The sequence below is a fragment of the Oncorhynchus kisutch genome, linkage group LG10, assembly GCF_002021735.2.
Source record: "Oncorhynchus kisutch isolate 150728-3 linkage group LG10, Okis_V2, whole genome shotgun sequence".
In the NCBI taxonomy this organism is placed as follows: Eukaryota; Metazoa; Chordata; class Actinopteri; order Salmoniformes; family Salmonidae; genus Oncorhynchus; species Oncorhynchus kisutch.
In genome coordinates this window covers 45,003,188-45,021,645 of record NC_034183.2, presented here as the reverse complement: position 1 = coordinate 45,021,645, position 18,458 = coordinate 45,003,188, and the positions used below count along the sequence as shown (strand labels likewise).

At 40.0% G+C, this 18,458-nt stretch overlaps 2 protein-coding genes across 3 annotated transcripts in view; one reads left to right on the top strand and one right to left on the bottom strand.

The window, feature by feature from the left end:
* LOC109897546 (potassium voltage-gated channel subfamily C member 1-like) overlaps positions 1–9,593 on the top strand; it is a 133,105-nt gene extending 123,512 nt beyond the window's left edge. Inside the window, exon 4 of the mRNA XM_031833747.1 lies at positions 2,879–9,593. Coding sequence (XP_031689607.1) covers positions 2,879–2,892 — 14 coding nt within the window. The 3' untranslated portion in view covers positions 2,893–9,593. The remainder of the gene's footprint in view (positions 1–2,878) is intronic.
* LOC109897545 (apoptosis regulator BAX-like) lies at positions 3,561–15,679 on the bottom strand. Of its 2 annotated transcripts, none has more exons than XM_020492051.2 (6): positions 15,369–15,679; positions 15,181–15,211; positions 12,700–12,867; positions 11,956–12,100; positions 11,757–11,861; positions 3,561–11,502 (listed from the first exon to the last, which is right to left on the bottom strand). In XM_020492051.2, the coding sequence occupies exons 1-6, from the start codon at positions 15,388–15,390 to the stop codon at positions 11,359–11,361; spliced, it is 615 nt and encodes a 204-aa protein (XP_020347640.1). In that variant the 5' UTR covers positions 15,391–15,679; the 3' UTR covers positions 3,561–11,358. The 2 variants fall into 2 exon arrangements, with proteins under 2 accessions (XP_020347640.1, XP_020347641.1); XM_020492052.2 differs by having other exon boundaries at positions 11,956–12,094; positions 15,369–15,676.
* Between the last annotated feature and the right edge of the window lie 2,779 nt (positions 15,680–18,458).

Sequence of the window (18,458 nt, the reverse complement as noted above, 5' to 3'; positions counted from 1 at the left end):
CCTCTGTCTTCCCCCTTTTCCACATTTCCCCTTTCCCTCTTCGTCAGTCTCCCTCCATTCACAACTCAGGTATATTTCTCTCTATGTTGGTTTAAATCAGTGCTTCCAGACGTAATGTCTATCAGAGCCGAACAGAGAGAAGGTTTGAAATGTTTTGCTTCCTCTCTACTGTATGTATGGACCTGTAAATATTGTATGTCCTCATCCCAGCTCACCTATGTACCCTGTTATGTGATTCTGAGATTGTTTTGTTCCTCCACTCTCCTCTCCCTCCGACACACGTTTCACCCCATCTCGACCTCTCCACCTTCTCTTATTCTTTTTTTAATTGGTATTTTGAGATGTGCTATCTACTGCTTCCATTACAAAACCCCAAAATGAAACAACCCCCACCATAAACGTTAAAGTTCCATCTTCCCTAAAGGTGGATTACAAACGTCTCCCGAGGATAGGAAATGGACAGAAAGACTGTCAGACATTACGTATGATGTTTTGGGGGGGAAGTAGGAACTGTGTATTAAAAAAGGATTGTCATCAAAGGAAGAACCATGAAATGGAGGACAGTTTGAGGAAGAAAGAAAAATACTAAATGAGAGGAGGAAGGCAGCTGATCACTTCTCAGTGTAAGAATGTGTTTTGTCTACTGTGTGCTGTTTCGCTCTGCTTCGCGTGCTGTGTTTTCGCAGTGTGTGTGTGTGTGTGTGTGTGTAACTGTGTTTTGTGTTTGCGTGTGTGTCTTGTGATTCCGGGCTTCGCCCTGTTTCATGTCTCATTTTTTCCTCCATGTTGCCTATCTGTGTGTGTGTGTGTCGGCTGTAGGCTGCCTTCATAAAGTATTCACACCCCTTGATTTATTCCACATTTTGTTGTTACAGACTGAATTCAAAATGCATTAAATATAAAGAATCTCACCCATCTGCACACAATACCCCATAATGACAAAGTGAAAACATGTTTTTAGAATTTTTTGGCAAATTAATTTCAAATAACTTACAGAAATATGTAATTTACATAAGTATTCATACCTCATGAGTCAATACATGTTGGAATCACTTTTGGCAGCGATTACAACTGTGAGTCTTTCTGGGTAAGTCTCTAAGAGCTTTGCACAACTGGATTATACAATATTTGCAGATTATTCTTTAAAAAATTGTTCAAGCTCTGTCAAGTTGGTTGTTGATCATTGCTAGACAGCCATTTTCAACCCAATTTAATCCAAAACTGTAGGCCACTAGGGAACATTGAATGTTGTCTTTGCAAGTAACTCCGGTGTATATTTGGCCTTGTGTTTTAGATTATTGTCCTGCTGAAAGGTGAATTTGTCTCCCAGTGTCTGCTTAGCTCCAGTCCATTTATTTTGATCCCCCCCCAAAAAACTAGTCCTTGCCGATGACAAGCACACCCATAACCAGATTGCAGCCACCACCATGCTTGAAAATGTGAAGAGTGGTACTCAGTGATGTGTGTGTTGGATTTGCCCACAACAGCGCGCGTTGTATTAAGGACACAAAGTACATTTCTTTGCAAAATGTTGTGCAGTTTTACTTTAGTGCCTTATTGCAAACAGGATGCATGTTTTGGAATATGTTTATTCTGTACAGGCTTCCTTCTTTTCACTTTGTCATTTAGGTTAGTGTTGTGGAGTAACTACAATTTTGTTGATCCATCCTCACTTTTCTCCTATCATATCCATTAAACTCTGTAACTGTTTTAAAGTCACCATTGGATTCGTGGTGAAATCCCTGAGCTGTTTCCTTCCTCTCCGGCAACTGCGTTAGGAAGGATCCCTGTTTCTTTGTACTGACTGGGTGTATTGACACACCATCCAAAGTGTAGTCAATAACTACACCACACACAAAGGGATATTCAATGTCTTTTTTTTTTACCATCTACCCATTTGGAAAACCTCCCTGGTCTTTGTGGTTGAGTCTGTTTGAAATGTACTACTCGAACTGTGGGACCTTACAGATAATTAAACCCTATTATTGCACACAGAGTGAGCCCATGCAACTTATTATATGACTTGTTAAGCAAATGTTTACTCCTGAACTTATTTAGGCTTGACATAACAAAGGGGTTGAACACTTATTGACTCAAGGCATTTCAGCATTTCATTTTTTATTCATTTGTAATATGTTCTAAAAAAATCATTCCACTTTGACATTAAAGGGTATTGGGTGTAGGCCAATGACACAAAATCCCAATTTCATCCATTTTAAATTCAGGCTGTCACACAACAAAATGTGGAAAAAGTCCAGGGGTATGAATACTTTCTGAAGTGCTCTCAGCTCTTGGTCTGTGTTTAGCTAAACTAACATTCCTGGTGGGCTGTAGTTCTGTATGGGATTGACCTCCAAAATCACTGACTCAGTCCTCTTTCCTGGAAAAGCACCCTATTGGATTATGACTAACCGATGAATTAAGAGGTAGACAAACACCAGCAGACCTAACAGCCCACAAGAACTGAAACCACCCACACCAATTGTATTGATGTCTGTGCGTGTGTCTGTGCAAAACTTACAGGCTTTTCTGCCTTTTCGTATATTGTGTACATGCATGCCAGATGTGCTTTGCAAAAAACTGGTATTTTGTTTGCTTTATCGTCTATCGATCAGTTGAATCATTTGCTTTGCTTTGAACAGTTGTACTCATCATAACTAAACCCATCCAGTCATAGAATCAAACACGTGACTATAAACAATTGAGAATGTGAAATGAATTCAAACTCCCATTCAAGCTCATGTTAGGTTAATCATATCAACTAAACTACCCTGGATCATGTAGGTTTTTAAACATCCAGTCGTAGCTGGTTGATTTTCTAGGTTTGCTGGAACTTCCACTGATTCTTCTCCTTGTTTCTCTCCTCTTTTTTTTCCAGTGTTGAGTTTCTAAAATTACCCTTTCTGTCCAAGAAGAGGAACAACCTTAGGACACAATTCACCCAGAGCTCCCTACTGGATTCACTGTAGAATGAAGGGATACGTAACCGGAGAGAGAGAGAGAGAGAGAGAGAGAGAGAGAGAGAGAGAGAGAGAGAGAGAGAGAAAAAAGGAGAGAGAGCGAGAGAACGAAAGAAAGAAAGAACTGAAGGTGATGAAGAGCGGATGATAGAAGACAAAGAGAGTCAAAAAGATTAGTTCATCCCTCCACACCAGAAGCATCCATTCGTTCCTGTGGACTCCTCAGTCAGCACCATCCCTTAGAAAACAAAACTCCAGACCAACTCGTTCCTGTGGACTCCTCAGTCAGCACCATCCCTTAGAAAACAAAACTCCAGACCAACGTGACAGACTTACAGTGACTCTGAGTACCTGGAAAAGCATCACACTGAAACACATACCTTATGTCAGCATACTTTACAGAGTCTTATTATACTAAGTCATTGACATTGAAATCCCAGAAATAATAAAAGAAACAAACAATAGAACAGACTGCCCCTAGGAAAGAGCCAAAGGGTTATGGGATAGTAGGACAGTGTTCCACAACTTGGTTGTCATCCTACTGTGTCATAGACCATGTATGCTTTTAACCACTGTCAAATGTTCCCATAGACAAATTACATCTTACCGGCTCTCAGATACAGTATATTCAATTGTTTTTAAATCTTCCTATTTAGTACTTCAAAGATCGGACGTACAGTAGGGTAGGCTATATAAACAAGCTACTGCAGTGGTCTGAGATGACTCAACATAGTCAGCGTGGATGTGACTACAGAAAACGAGAGCCAGGTGCTAGCCAACGGCCAAATACATTTACATCACAGTAATTGTACTGTTTTACAGCCAAACACTATGCAAAGCTATGAGGCTGAACAACCATTGCATCCAGTGACTCTTGAGTCAGCCCGCTATGGTGACACTACCTTCTTATGTTCAGTCAGTCACACCTGTTGGACTGTTTTCATCGATTTTACAGCCCTCCTCTTACCTCTCACAAGAGACACACTTCAGAAGATACTGAATTATGGGCCCCAATAGTAGAGCAACCAGGCATATAGTATACCAGGCCATTGGCCATTTCATATAAACCTGTGCGTAGATCTGAAATACGATACACTCCCTGACTGACTGATGCTGACGCGTGTTGCATGAGAGTGTTTCGGCTGACCCTAACAGATCTACTCATCGACCACTTTGAAGGATTTGGACCTAAAGAAAACCAGTGTGCGCGTGTGAGAGTGTGTGTGCTGAAGAGTTGACGCCAAAGGAGAGAGACACTGGAAGCATCCGCAACGCGCATGCCAAGAACGGGAAGCGACTGCTGGAAAACAAGGACATACATTGCCCTCACCTTCTCGCTCTCAATCTCTCCCTCTCTTTATCTACACCCCTCTGCATCTCAGCATTGCTCCTCCTCCGTAGCAAACTGCATGGCATGATCGGAAAAAAAACCTGAAGAACGAAACGTAGAGAACAAAAGGATGGAGAGAGAGACCAGAGAGACTTTCTTTTTTAAAACCAAACAATCAAACAATCATTGTCACATCAACCTTTTTCAAAAATATCCAATTGGTAACTATTTGCAAGTGTCAAGATAACAAATGGTCAACTGCTCGCGGAGAGAGTGGCTACTGTAAAGGTCACTCTCCTTTCTGTAGAAAGAGCACTGCACCTCTGGGGGGATCAGAAAGATTTGCAAGGAAGTGCGAGAAAATAGCGGGAACAGGGTGAACTTTGATAAACAATTCCGGGGAAAAAAAGTGAAAATGCATTTTTATTCCTTTGTTTACCAGCATGACTATTCTGCATGAGTCTACTTCTGCAAGCCCTCACCCCACCCCCTCCGTAAAAAAAGAGGGCTAGGAATTGAAAAAAAGAACAAAATCGAGAGGAAACAAAAAATATTTATGTTATATGCAACTAATAAAAAAAAGAAAAAGAGCAGGATTATATTAAAAAAAAGATCTATATTTTGTTTTGGGATAATAAAAAAGGAATAACGAAAAAAAAATATAGGATTGCAAGATACACATTGAACAATGTTTTCTTAGATAAATAAGATACAAACACCACCAAATCTACCAGAGATGAACTATGCGATGAACTTCCCCTGATACTACAACTACTCTACTACTACTTTGATGACTACTCTTCTTGTGCTCTGCTACTTCTTCTTCTACTGCTCTCACTCTCTGGTCCTACCGCCCTGATTGTGTCCACTGCTGCCAATTCTCTGTCTTCCACCCCACTGTCCATCCAGGTCCCCTCTCCACTGTCTGTCTGTATAACTATGTTTAGTTGACTGTACTCAGATCCGATGGGTCATATTCACTAGGATCCAAACGGAAGCAAACTGCCCGGAACGGGAGGGACTATCCCTGAACTTGTCTAACACGTTTTCCGCTGCAAAGCTGTTTGCTACGGTGTGCACTAATGAATAGGACCATGATGGACTCTGTTGTTGTTCTTTCAGTCTCGTGCTCAAGGTGGGAGATGGCAGCTTCACCACCGGGACGCGGTTGTAGACTCTATAAGGTCTCGGCTAGCTAAAGCAGTGTAGCGATACCTAGCGGAGATCAGACCTCACACCGTCCCCAGGCTAATTGCCTACAGAGCAATTGGAGAAAGTATCTGATCTAATGAACGAGATTCGCGATGACCTAATACAATAAATTACATCGATTGGATCGTGTAGCCCAATAACACTGTAGCTAGCTAGCACATGTAGCACTGCACTGACTGGCCAGATAGTGTCATATTAGCTCAGCCCTGATATTGTACGTGTACGATGCATAGCTTTGTACTGCTATGACATAATGTACTGTAGGCCTATTTCCATGATTATAGGGATGTGCATAACGTGTCATTGTGGCATTTAACATAATCCCCCCCCAAGATCGCTAACTCTACAGCCCTTGTGACGTCAACAGTGTTTGTTTTACACATACTGGCGCCCCCTGCGTTGGTGAAGCAGCCATCTTTGCTCCAATTCCTCAGGTGGGGATAGCATATTTCCAGGAAAATTGCTGTTCAAATATGCATGAAGGGAATGCCGAACGGTCTATCTATGCCATCATATTGAGCTTATCTAGATGAATTGTTGTTGTTTCTGTTGATGAACAAAAGCTCATGTTGACCTTCCACCTCCACTGCCTGTTTTGCAGTATGGCTGGATGCATCACACCAGGCACCACCGCATGCTAAACAACAGATTGTGGGGTTTTATTTCCCCCTGTTTTTCCATGTTTATTTTCAAGTGAAAACTAATGTTGCTATGTTCAGTTTCTAGGCCTGTATGTATAGGTCATATATCGCCAGTCACCACAAACCCTCTAGCTAGGCCTACATCAGAGTTTGGATAATATGCTGCTGATGTAGCCTACTCGTTGTCGACCTCTACTGGGCTCCAGTGTGTTGCAGGGGATGTAGTTTATCCCCAGTGAAGAGTGTCATCATCTGAGCCGTGGTTCGTCTCTGGTGACACTGGTCTAGCCGAGTGGCAGCAGAGCAGGGTTCATCTCAAGGGTGGTAATTTAATGTTACAATGGAGGAGGCGTGTTAATTATGTTTGGGGTCACATTCATTGACCGTGTCAAATACAATTTGGGTCACGTTCATTTGCATATTGCTAGTTTATATTTTTGTCTCAAATGAGTGTGAACTTGCCAAAACTGTTGCTTTGTTTCTGTTTGTTTATTTGTTATTACGCAATGATGAAGATTTTGATGATGTTCCAGAGATGCTGGGGGCTAACTGTACTGAGAACTGAGCAACTACCTATGCAAGAGTTTGACTGTAGCATATGATTATACTTCAGTGTTTCATTGTGCCAAAGGAGTTCAGTGTGTTAGGTCTGTCTGTTATGTGGGAGGGCAAGAATGGGGCAGGGTAATGGTGGAAAAAAAGGGGCAGCTACTATATCTAGCATGGTGCATTGTTTACTGAAGTGTGTGGGGGTTAAAGTAATTAGAATAGGGGGGTCAGGGGTCTCCCCTGGGTCTACCCTGGAGTTTGCCACTCAGGATATGTCCCTGTACTCGCAGTTTTCATTTGATACACTGGATCTCTGTCATTCATCACCTTATGTCTGATTCCTCCCCCTTTCCTTCTCCTCGACCCCCATCCCTTTCATATTCATTCCCTCTCTCCCTCTTTCAACTCCTGCCTACTCCTTCTTTCACTCTCTTCCTTTCCAAAAAAAGTGTATTATGGCACTATGTTTGTTACCAAAAGGATGACTTGAAATGATAGAGACATGTAATCATAGATTATGGAAGGATGCATCACTACTAGACATTTCATTCTGAAGATGGAAATTATTGTTTGTGGGGTAGAGAAGGAGAGGGATCTGGTGCAAGGTGGATGGGAAGAAGAGGGGAGGGGCACAACTGGCTTAGGTACAGCTAAAGACAGAGGTGAATGGATCATACCCCCCCCCCCCCCCCCCCCATCATCCTTCTGGTAGCACAACCCACACAGACCGTTCCATTTAAAATGTTGGGAGGGGGGGATATTGTCAGAGCAATAATTTCTTCCAAACCCTCAATTTTGTGGGGGAGTCCAATGCCATTTACACAAACTTACTGTCAAAGTAACCTTACCACCTCAACAAAAAAATAACTCACAAAAAAACCTCTTAATGTTTCCATCTTGATTTTATAGCATGAATACACACATCTAGTCTCTGAGTTTTGGGATGGGTTTTCACAAAACAGGTGGTGAATATACTGTGAATAACCGCCACCTTATGTGAATGGCTGTACTACCACAGTTGTGAGTCTGACTGTGTGTTAATAGGAATGTGTGTGTGTGTGTTTGTGTGTGTGGGCTACCTGAAGACATGTGCAGGTGGGGGTGTGTGTGATCCAGCTCCTGAACTTGGCCACACCCACTTTAGAGGATTGACAGCTCAACACTTGCATAACTTTACTTGAAACCCAAATACAAAACATATCAAGAGAGGAGCAGAGTAAAGCCAGAAAACCCGCTGTCATATATTCTCTTTCCCCGACGTCTTCCTCCCTCTCATCCCCGTCTCCTATCCCCTTCTCTTTCTCTCCCTCCACACATGTTTGAGGAAGAAGCTCTTTTTGCATCCTTGTTCTTGTGTTTTTCTAACATATTGTTTGAAGTTCAATTCTAATGCATGCGTGGGAGAAAAAAAAGATGACTTATTTGTGAATGGCCAGAATGAAGTAACTCTCTTTTCGCCGGCAATCTCTGTCTTCCTCTTTCTCTGTCAGCCAGTGGTGAGAGGATGGGGGGGGGGGGGGGGGGTGTATGTATGCAAACTGAAACATACTCTTAAAAAAAAGAAATCTATATCACTTTTAATTATGTACATTTTTTTGTTATATTTTTGTTTTATTGCAGTGTGGCTTGACTGAATTGGTAGAAATACACTGGCTATCTTTCTGTGTATTGCACTTGGGAGGTGAAATAGGCTCAGTTTCATGAGTCCGATATCTTTCCTGATACACACACAACAGTCCGGGATATCTCAGCAGTGCTAGTAGCATAGCGCCAATCTGTCCATTCTGTTACATTTTTACATGTCCATCTGTCTTTTGCATCTGTACATCTCTACATATAATTTTGCCTGTCACTTCTTCTGTCTATAACAGTAGATTATTTATGTACTAATCTACCACTCCAGATACAGATATGTCAATATCATTGCTTTACTTACATTTTTATCTGTTATTTTTTCTTATGTGGTGCTTTTATTTATTTTCTTATCATTTGTTGACTTGTTTACTCTTTTGTCTGATTTGTGGTTTTGTTGCTGATTTGTGTTATGATTTTTACATTTGAAAGAACATTGCACTACTAGCGCCAATGCAGCTAATGTTTCTATTGGTCCTGCCAACTGTTGTGACTACATCACCGCTAAGGGAATAAGGCACTGGGTGCAGCCATGCCACTTTCCTATCAGGGGAGAAAGAGAGGGAAGACAGAGATGGAAGAAGAGAAGGCTACTACAATAACACTGAATGGGATTTATGCTATAAAGACTGATACTGGATACAATTTTAATGTCATAACACAGAAACAAAAGAATCAAGAACTGTATAAAATATATTTCAATGGAATGTTTATAATTTACCTTTTATATTTTTGAAACGTGTAAAGAAAAAAAGATTAATAAACAGTAATAATTTAACAAACCAGTTTGTGAAAAAAGAGACTTAAACACAGTTCTATTATTAAAAGTATGAAAGTTTGAAAGTGAATGCTAATTAAACTGAAAAACTCTTCTCCATTGCAGATAGGAAAAATAAAACAAGAATAATAAAACAACAAAAAACAAAAATTAACTGGAAAAACAAGCAAATCCAATTCAAAGAGAAAACATCGAAAACTCGATAAAAATATTAAAAGCTTATGCCAAAATGTTCTATTTGTGTCCTGTGCATTCTTTGTACATCTAGCTAACAATTCCTATCACAACTGATATTATGGAGCTTACTGACTGACGCTCATGTTGAGGACATTTAGGGGTCATAGTTAAAACATGATTATTACAGCACAAACACAGTCAACTCTTATTTTGTTTATCCTAATAAAATGGCACATTTAATACATTACATTCAAGTCAAACATCCCAAATGTTTTTTATTCAAAATACATGTTTCATACATTTTTATAAACTTCAAAAATATCAAATCAGTATTCATGTGTTATTTCTGTAAAATATTGTATTGAAAAATAATATGACCTTTCTGTAAAAAAAACAATCACATAACATGATTGGCTGTCTGTTAGGCTTACACTGGTTTCTTATTTCAGGCACAGATACCCTAGTCTAACAGGATACCAACAAACATGATGATATACCCTTACGGGAAAAACCACATGATTTCACATGTGAAATTTCCACATGTAACATTTGAAACCATGTGGTTTTGGAACACTTCATGTGATGACATACAGTTTTATTTTATTTGCAGTTTCCCATGTGAAAATCATATTTTCACATTTGAAATCGTATATACACGTGAAATAACTGTTCACATGTTGAGCTGAAATTTTCACCTTTGAAAACAAAAGAGACACATGCGAGGACAGTTGTTCACATGTGAAACCATTTGTTCACATGTATTCAATACAGAGTTCACATGTTAACACCACCTTTCACATGTGAGAATAACATGTTTTCACCACACATGTGAATTGCAGTTTCACATGTGAAAATCAAATTTTGACTTTCACATGTGAAAAACTTTCAAATGTTGTGAGGTGTCGTTTCATGGTATCACATGTTGAAATGTGCAATTTCATATTATCACATGTTGCTTTTACATGTTGTCATATTAACTTCCCATAAGATCACATAAAAAAATGGAAATTCATGTTTTTTTCCGTAAGGGTAGTGACACAAAATGTACTGAGCTCTGCCCCAAAACTTTGGTTTCATGACTGTAGGTTAATATATACAGTGCCCTCAGAATGTATTCACATCCCTTTATGTTACAGCCTGAATTTTAAATGATTACATTGAGATTTTGTGTCAAAGGAGAATTATGTTTTGAGATATTTTGTTTTTACAAATTAATTAAAAATGTCTTGAATCAATAAGTATTCAACCCTTTTGTTATGGCAAGCCTAAATAAGCTCAGGAGTAAAAATGTGCTTAACAAGTCAAAATAAATTGCGTGGACTCACTCTGTGAGCAACAGTAGTGTTTAAGAAGATCAATAATCAAGAATAATCAATCAGATTAACTGAAAACTAAAATAGCAGTGCAGATGGCTCTCTTTTTCTAAGTGCAGAGATGTAATACAGTATTTTGTGTTGGGAAAAAAAAGTATTAAATCCATTTTAATGCCAATTTGTAACAACAGAATGTGGAAAAAGTTGAGGGGTGTGAATACTTTCTGAAGGAACTGATAAAAAAAAAGAGTTTAATTTTATTTAAGTTGAGGTAAATTGACTGAGAACACATTCTCATTTACAGCAACGATCTGGGGAATAGTTACAGGGAAGAGGGATTAATGAGCCAACTAGAAGCTGGGTATGATTAGGTGGCCATGATGGTATGAGGGCCAGATTAATTTAGCCAGGACACCGGGGTTAACACCCCTACTCTTACGATAAGTGCCATGTGATCTTTATTAACCACAGAGAGTCAGGACACCCGTTTTAACATCCCATCCAAAAGACGGCACCCGACAGAGGGCAATGTCCCCAATCTTTGCACTGGGACATTTTTGTTTTAGAGCAGAGGAAAGAGTGCTTCCTACTGGCTCTCCAACACCACTTCCAGCAGCATCTGGTCATCTTATTTATCCGGAGCAAACCAGAAGGTAGGTAAACAAATGTATTTGTGTGTGCGTGTGTGTGTGTGCACGCCCACACGTTTGCATGTCATGTCAAACAATTGCGTTTGAACCGGAGTGGGACTGTGTATGTGTGTGTGTCAGGTCCTCCTGGCCAGTTTCCAGGTGATAACACTACCCATTATGACACCTCCGAGGAAGACCAGGATGAGCCCTGAGGACCGGGCGCTCATAGAGGATATCCTCTCCACCTGTACACGTGCCAGCGCAGCGAAACTGTTCATCTGGGAAGAGAGAGTTAAAGAGGGGGAACAAAGAATGATGAGGAGAGAGAAAGTGGGAGGAGAGAAAGAGGGGGGAGAAAGTGAGAGAAATCAATGACAATCACAGTTCAGTTTTCTTTAACAATAGTTAATACCACGTCATACACAACAACCAAGACCAAGTTTATATTAATATAGAATAATGCCCATTCTGTTAACTTTAATACAAAGGGGAAACACTACGGGGACAGCCTCTGATGGTATCTATATCTTACCCATCCTCCATGTTTCTGGATCCAGTCCAGTAATTTGCTTCTGAAGTACTCCAGAGTCCACTTCAGAATGTCCTTCACTAACTCGGGGAGGTGAGCAATCACCACCTAGCAGAGATGAAGAGTGATTTAATACACACACAATGATTGTACTGTACATCCAATAATAATAACAAAGTAACAAGAACACTGTATAACATACCTTGACAGCTATCCTCCCTGCTACGTAGAACAGCACAGCAATTCTCTCCCAGGTGACTTGACCGTCCTCAAATACCTTTTCTACCAAATTCCAGTAGCTGGTCTTGCTGGTCATTTGCCCCACCATTCCATCTATCACACTGTTGCTTGGACAGGCGGGTTGAGGGAGGTAGGGTAGTAATTAGACTACTGACTTAGACCATTGTAAACTAACACACAGATAGACAAGCATACTCTATATTCATATTTGTTTAGCTACCCAGCAAAGCAAAATTGATTGTGTATAAGTTCCCAGAACATTCGTTAGGTTGCGGCAAATGTTCTCATTACACAAAAAAAATGTTCAGTTGTGCTGATAATTAAACAATGTTTGTATAAAACATTCGCCTGATGTTGCAAGAATGTTCCCAGAACACATTTAGTCTGTTTTTATTATTACATTAACTGGAAACTTAATGAGAACATTTGGGGAATGTTCTGTTGTGGTTATTACAAATGTTGTGCATAACATTTTAATGAATGTTAGAACATTCCAAGGACACTTCATTTAAATTGTTTTCTGAAGAAAAAAAATTCTAATGTTAGATAAAACCTTAATGCGAATCTTCGATAATGTTCAGAGAATGTTCCCAATTTGCTGGGTAGTCTATGCATCAAATTCATCAATGTGAATTCACATAACAACAGTTTGAGAAATTTAACAGGTACTGTAAAACACAAAGCAATGGCTCCAATATCAACTGACTCGTCCAGCTCCCTGTTCTCCTTGAAGGCGTCTCCGATGGTACGTATCATCACAGCTAGCTGTAACACCATCTTCTGCTCCTGCTCACTCTCCAATTCCTGGGTTTCTGCGGAGACCACTACCGGGACCTCTGATGACAACACCTCATCCAGCTGCTCCTGCATCACTCTGGGGACGAGAGAGCATTCTGGTCCAGAACCACTCCTTCTTAGAGCACATACCCTGCTGTAGCCTACTGTGTGTCAAACTAAACAACTGTTGTCACGACACACGGTGTCTGACGGTTTTCATTTCTTCCTTGCACTTAGCTGACAATGTAGAGAATACATCGTTTTTTTGCTCTCTGTTTTTGTCAATTCCCAACCCCATGGAAAGTGCACACATGCATACACATCCAAGCAAGAGGTTGGAAGCAGCCAGTGGTATTAAGTACTTAAGTAAAAATATTTAAAGTACTACATAAGTCGTTTTTTGGGGGTATCTGTACTTTACTATTTATAATTTTGACAACTTTTACATTTTACTTCATGACATTCATAAAGATTTTTAAAAAACTTTTTCTCCAATTCACACACTTTAAGAGAACATCCATGGCTATCTCTACTGCCTCTGATCTGCTGGACTCACTCAACACAAATGCTTTGTTTATAAATTATGTCTGAGTGTTAGAGTGCCCCTGGCTATCCATAATAAAAAAAACAAGAATTGTACCGTATGGTTTGCTTAATATGAGGAATTTGAAATCATTTCTACTTTTACTTTTGATACTTAAGTACATTTTAGCAATGCATTTACTTTGACACTTAAGTACATTTAAACCTGAATATTTGGGTGAGTATTTACTGGGTGAGTTTCACTTTTACTTGAGTAATTTCCTGTTAAGGTATCATTACTTTTACAAAAGTATGGGTACTTTGGTATTGGGTACTTTTCCCACCACTGGAAGCAGCCACAGGTTTACAGCTACACTACTGGTCAAAAGTTTTAGAACACCTACTCAATCAAGGGGTTTCCTTTTTATTTGACTATTTTCTACATGGTAGAATAATAGTGGACATTACAACTATGAAATAACACATATAAAATCATGTAGTAACCAAAAAAGTGGAAAAAATATATATATTTCAGATTCTTCAAATAGCCACCCCTCACCTTGATGACAGCTTTGCAAACTCTTGGTATTCTCTCAACCAGCTTCACGAGGTAGTCACCTGGAATACATTTCACTTAACAGGTGTGCCTTCTTAAAAGTTAATTTGTGGAATTTATTTCCTTCTTAATGCATTTGAGCCAATCAGTTGTGTTGTGACAAGGTAGGGGGTTATACAGAAGACAGCCCTATTTGGTAAAATACCAAAGTCCACATTATGGCAAGAAAAGCTCAAAAGTTTCTTCAAGTGCAGTCGCAAAAACCATCAAGCGCTATGATGAAACTGGCTCTCATGAGGACCGCAACAAAAATGGAAGACCCAGAAATTGCAGCCCAAATAAATGCTTCACAGAATTCAAGTATCAGACACATCTCAACATCAACTGTTCAGAGGAGACTGTGTGAATCAGGCCTTCATGGTCGAATTGCTGCAAATAAACCACTACTGAAGGACACCAATAAGAAGAAGAGACTTGTTTGGGCCAAGAAACATGAGCAATGGACATTAGACCAGTGGAAATTTGTCCTTTGGTCTGCAGTCCAAATTGTAGATTTTTGGTTCTAACCACTGTCTTTAACCAGTGTCTTTGAGACACGGTGTGGGTGAACGGATGATCTCCACATGTGTTTTTCCCACCGTAAAGCATGGAGGAGGAAGTGTTATGGTGTAGGGGTGCTTTTCTGGTGACACTGTCTGTGATTTATTTAGAATTAAAGGCACACGTAACCAGCATGGCTAGCACAGCATTCTGCAGCGATGCGCCATCCCATCTAGTTTGGGCTTAGTGGGACTATCATTTGTTTTTCAACAGGACAATGACCCAACACATCTACAGGCTGTGTAGGGGCTATTTTACCAAGAAGGAGAGTGATGGAGTGCTGCATCAGATGACCTGGCCTCCACAATCCCCCGTCCTCAACCAAATTAAGATGGTTTGGGGTGAGTCAGACCGCAGAGTGAAGGAAACAGCCAACAAGTGTTTGGCATATGTTTGGCATATGTAAGACTGCTGGAAAAGCATTACAGGTGAACCTGGTTGACAGAATGCCAAGAGTGTGCAAAACTGTCATCAAGGTAAAGGGTGGCTATTTGAAGAATCTCAAATATAAAATATATTTAGATTTGTTTAACACTTTTTTGGTTACTACATGATTCCATGTGTTATTTCATAGTTGTGATGTCTTCACTACTATTCTACAATGTAAAAATAGTAAAAAATAAAGAAAAACCCTTGAATGAGTAGGTGTTCTAAAACTTTTGACCGGTAGCGTAGGTGCGTCCATATGATGCATCTTTGATTAGTTTTGAGTATCTGTGAAAGTGAGCTCACCTTTTCAGCAGGACCTCTCCTACTCTGTCATCTGTTGAACAAATAAAACAATTAAATCAAAATCGGCTTAGGTCGTCAACATAAAAAATAATTCTAAATGTCAAAGAGAACAGAATCTTGATAGCTAGCAATAACAATGTACTGATAACTTGGATGTGATGAGACATTGCACTGGCAGAACTAGCTACCTGATGTCTCTACACACGCCATTGGCAGTCCACACCCAGCCCGAACGATAACGTTAGCTAGCGAGCTGTAACTTCAGAAAACTTCAGTATAGTAACTGTGGTTATTCTCTTGTAACAGGATACAACTATTCTAGCTCTATTTGACAGACGATGGTTGTTGCTGTTTTATCTCTATTAAGAAAATATGGCATTCCTTTGAGATAATATGCAGAATCAAAAACACAAAACAATTAGGAATGGCCTCTGACGACAACAAGACTGAACAGTCGAATGAAAGCGCAGAGCAGACGAGCAGCCAATCCGCGCGTGCGCATTGTCAATATGAGTCCTCACGCTAATGTGTCCGTATGGAAACTGACTACCACACACAACTTGCTAGCTGATAGCTTCTTTAGCTAGTTGATTTTTGTCCGGCAAGCTAAAGCAGAGAGGGCGGCAACTAAGCTAGAGAGGGTGGGGTGGGGGTGGGGTGGGGGGGGGGGGGGGGGGGGGGGGTTAACGCGACAGGGCAGAACAACCTTTCTTCAGGCAGCTCCCCTCCTTTGTAAAGGACACCAGCAGTATGGTCTCTATCATTGAATCTCTTGATCCTCTCCCTGAGAATACCTTGTTAGTTACTTTTGATGTTGAGTCATTATACACTAATATTCCACACGAGGGCGGTATTGAAGCTATGGAACATGTTCTTCTGCAACGTGACCCTAATGAACTATCTTTCAGTGCATGCATTTTGGCTGAAATAGTACTTACGCATAACTATTTCATGTTTCTGAATGATTTCTTTATTCAGACGAAAGGTACTGCTATGGGATCCCCCATGGCTCCTAACTATGCTAATTTGTATGTGGGTTACATGGAGAAATAGTCTATTTTCAATCCTCTCAAAAATGTTTTCTTGCCTCACATCATTATTTGGAAACGGTATATTGATGATATTTTTGTTCTATGGAGGGGTGATGCAAAACAGCTCCTGCTCTGAGCATCTGAGATTTACTATGCAATCTGATACACGTCAAATCAGTTTTCTTGATCTTCTGATCTTGTGTAAAGATAATGTTCTATACACTGATCTTTACAGGAAGCCTACTGATCGTAACAGTTTGTTGAGGGCTGATAGTTGTCACCCACTTCCCTTGAAAAATAGTTTGTCCTACAGCCAATTCTGTCGAATCAAAAGAATTTGCAAAAAACAATCCGATTTGGACAGAAATATGGCTGAGACGCAAAGAAAGTTCAAGGAGAGGGGTTACAAGAATGATCAGATTAATATTGCCATTGAGAAAATTCAAAACAAAACGAGACATGACCTTTTTCAAGGTCAGTCTCGCAAAAATACGCATTCTTGCGTTCTAACTACCCGCTATTCAAAGTGCTCTGAACAAATTAAGGGAATTGTTCAAACATTGGCACATCCTAAAATCCGATGATAGTCTCGGTAATGTGTTTTCGGACCTTCTCTTGGTCGTATTCTCGCGGGGCAGAAATCTCAGAGACCAATTGGTAAACTCTGATTTACCACCTCAAGATATTCCTGAACAACGTCTATTTGCGCCCCTACTGGATGGAAATTACAAATGTAATGGCTGTGCTCAATGCAATTGCACTTATAAATATAGATCCTTCAAACACCCACAAACAGGGAAATCGATCCCAATAAAATGTTTTATTACGTGCTCCACTAAGGCAGGTATTTATCTTATAACTTGTCCTTGTGGTAAAAATTATGTAGGTAAAACAAAGCGCGAATTAAAAGTACGTATCTCAGAGCATCGTAGCACCATTAGGTGTAAAAACTTTACTTATCCAGTTGCGGCCCACTTCTTGGAGGCAGGCCACTCGATTTCGTCTCTGCGTTATATTGGCATCGAACATGTCACCCTCCCTAGGAGAGGGGGTGACCTTGATAATTTATTGTTAAAACGAGAGGCTGCCTGGATCTTTAATTTAAAGACCCTTGCGCCCTTCGGTCTCAACGTAGACTTTGATCTGAAGCCATTCTTGTGATTATTGTGATTTTGCCATTGTAATTGTTTGTAAACTTGTGTAGTTAAATTAATCTATGATCGTATGCTATCCATTTGTTTGTATGCTGTTCTTTGTTTGACATTTTAATATTTGATTATTAACCAATGGTATTAGGCCACTCTTGGCCATGATTACAGACGCCTGTGTCTTTTGACACTATATAAACGAGTCATCCCGCAGTGTTTGTGATTATACCCTGATGAAGACAGCTTGGCTGTCGAAACGTTGGTATTACATTTTTGCATCTGAGCTCCTAGCGTGTGCGGCTCTCTTTTATTTTCAAGCACTTTGCAGTTCGTCATGGGGAACTTTTCTTTGGGTATCTGAACTCTCAGATCACAGATTTAGCGAAGTTAGCTAGCATTAATTTTGGTTAGAACGCTGATGGACTACAGAGCAAGAAAGCCAGTTCTGATACATAGTATCATGTTGATGATCAACACAAGTTTAAAGTTACTTCTTGCACCATTGTATCATGACTGGTAGCACCACCAACACAATGCACGATATCTTTCAATCAATGGAGTACGGACCGTGTAGTTCCAAGTGCTGGAACTACACGCTCAGGTAAAAACAACACAAAAACATGTATTTGTTGCATAAGTGTCTAGATATTCTTTGCATATGTTTAAGTATGACACAAAATACATTGAGGTGATTTTACTCGAAATAAAACAGTGTTAGAATATCAATGATATAACGTTTTTCTTTCATATCACGATTTACACCATGTTTTAGATGATAGGATTTCTGTTAACAGGCTATTACCATGTGAACTTTATTACTGTAACTCAGGAGGCAGACACGCCTTGGGTCAAGTCGGTTGGGATCTTCTGTGAAGAACAGCAGTCTGACTCAACAGTTCACCACCTAACATGTCCAGATTATATTTCAAATATATATAGTTTGCTAGATTATGTGCTGTAGGATGTGCTTGGAACTGGTGAAAAGTGGGGTGGGTATAATTTGTGTTTACGTTCCAACGGGAATCTGTTCCAGAAACTTCGTAAAGTACAAGGTTGCCAACAAACGCATACAAAATAGCGCGATCAATTCACCTAGCTA

Bases quoted from the DNA above. Each gene is read 5' to 3' on its own strand.
- LOC109897545 (XM_020492051.2), bottom strand. From the start codon at position 15,390: ATGGCGTGTGTAGAGACATCAG. The intron at 12,101-12,699 runs GTCAGTTGATAT...CGCCTGTCCAAG, and splicing joins GAGAACAGGGAGCTGGACGA to CAACAGTGTGATAGATGGAA. The intron at 11,503-11,756 runs GTAAGATATAGA...CTCTCTTCCCAG, and splicing joins TCCAGAAACATGGAGGATGG to ATGAACAGTTTCGCTGCGCT.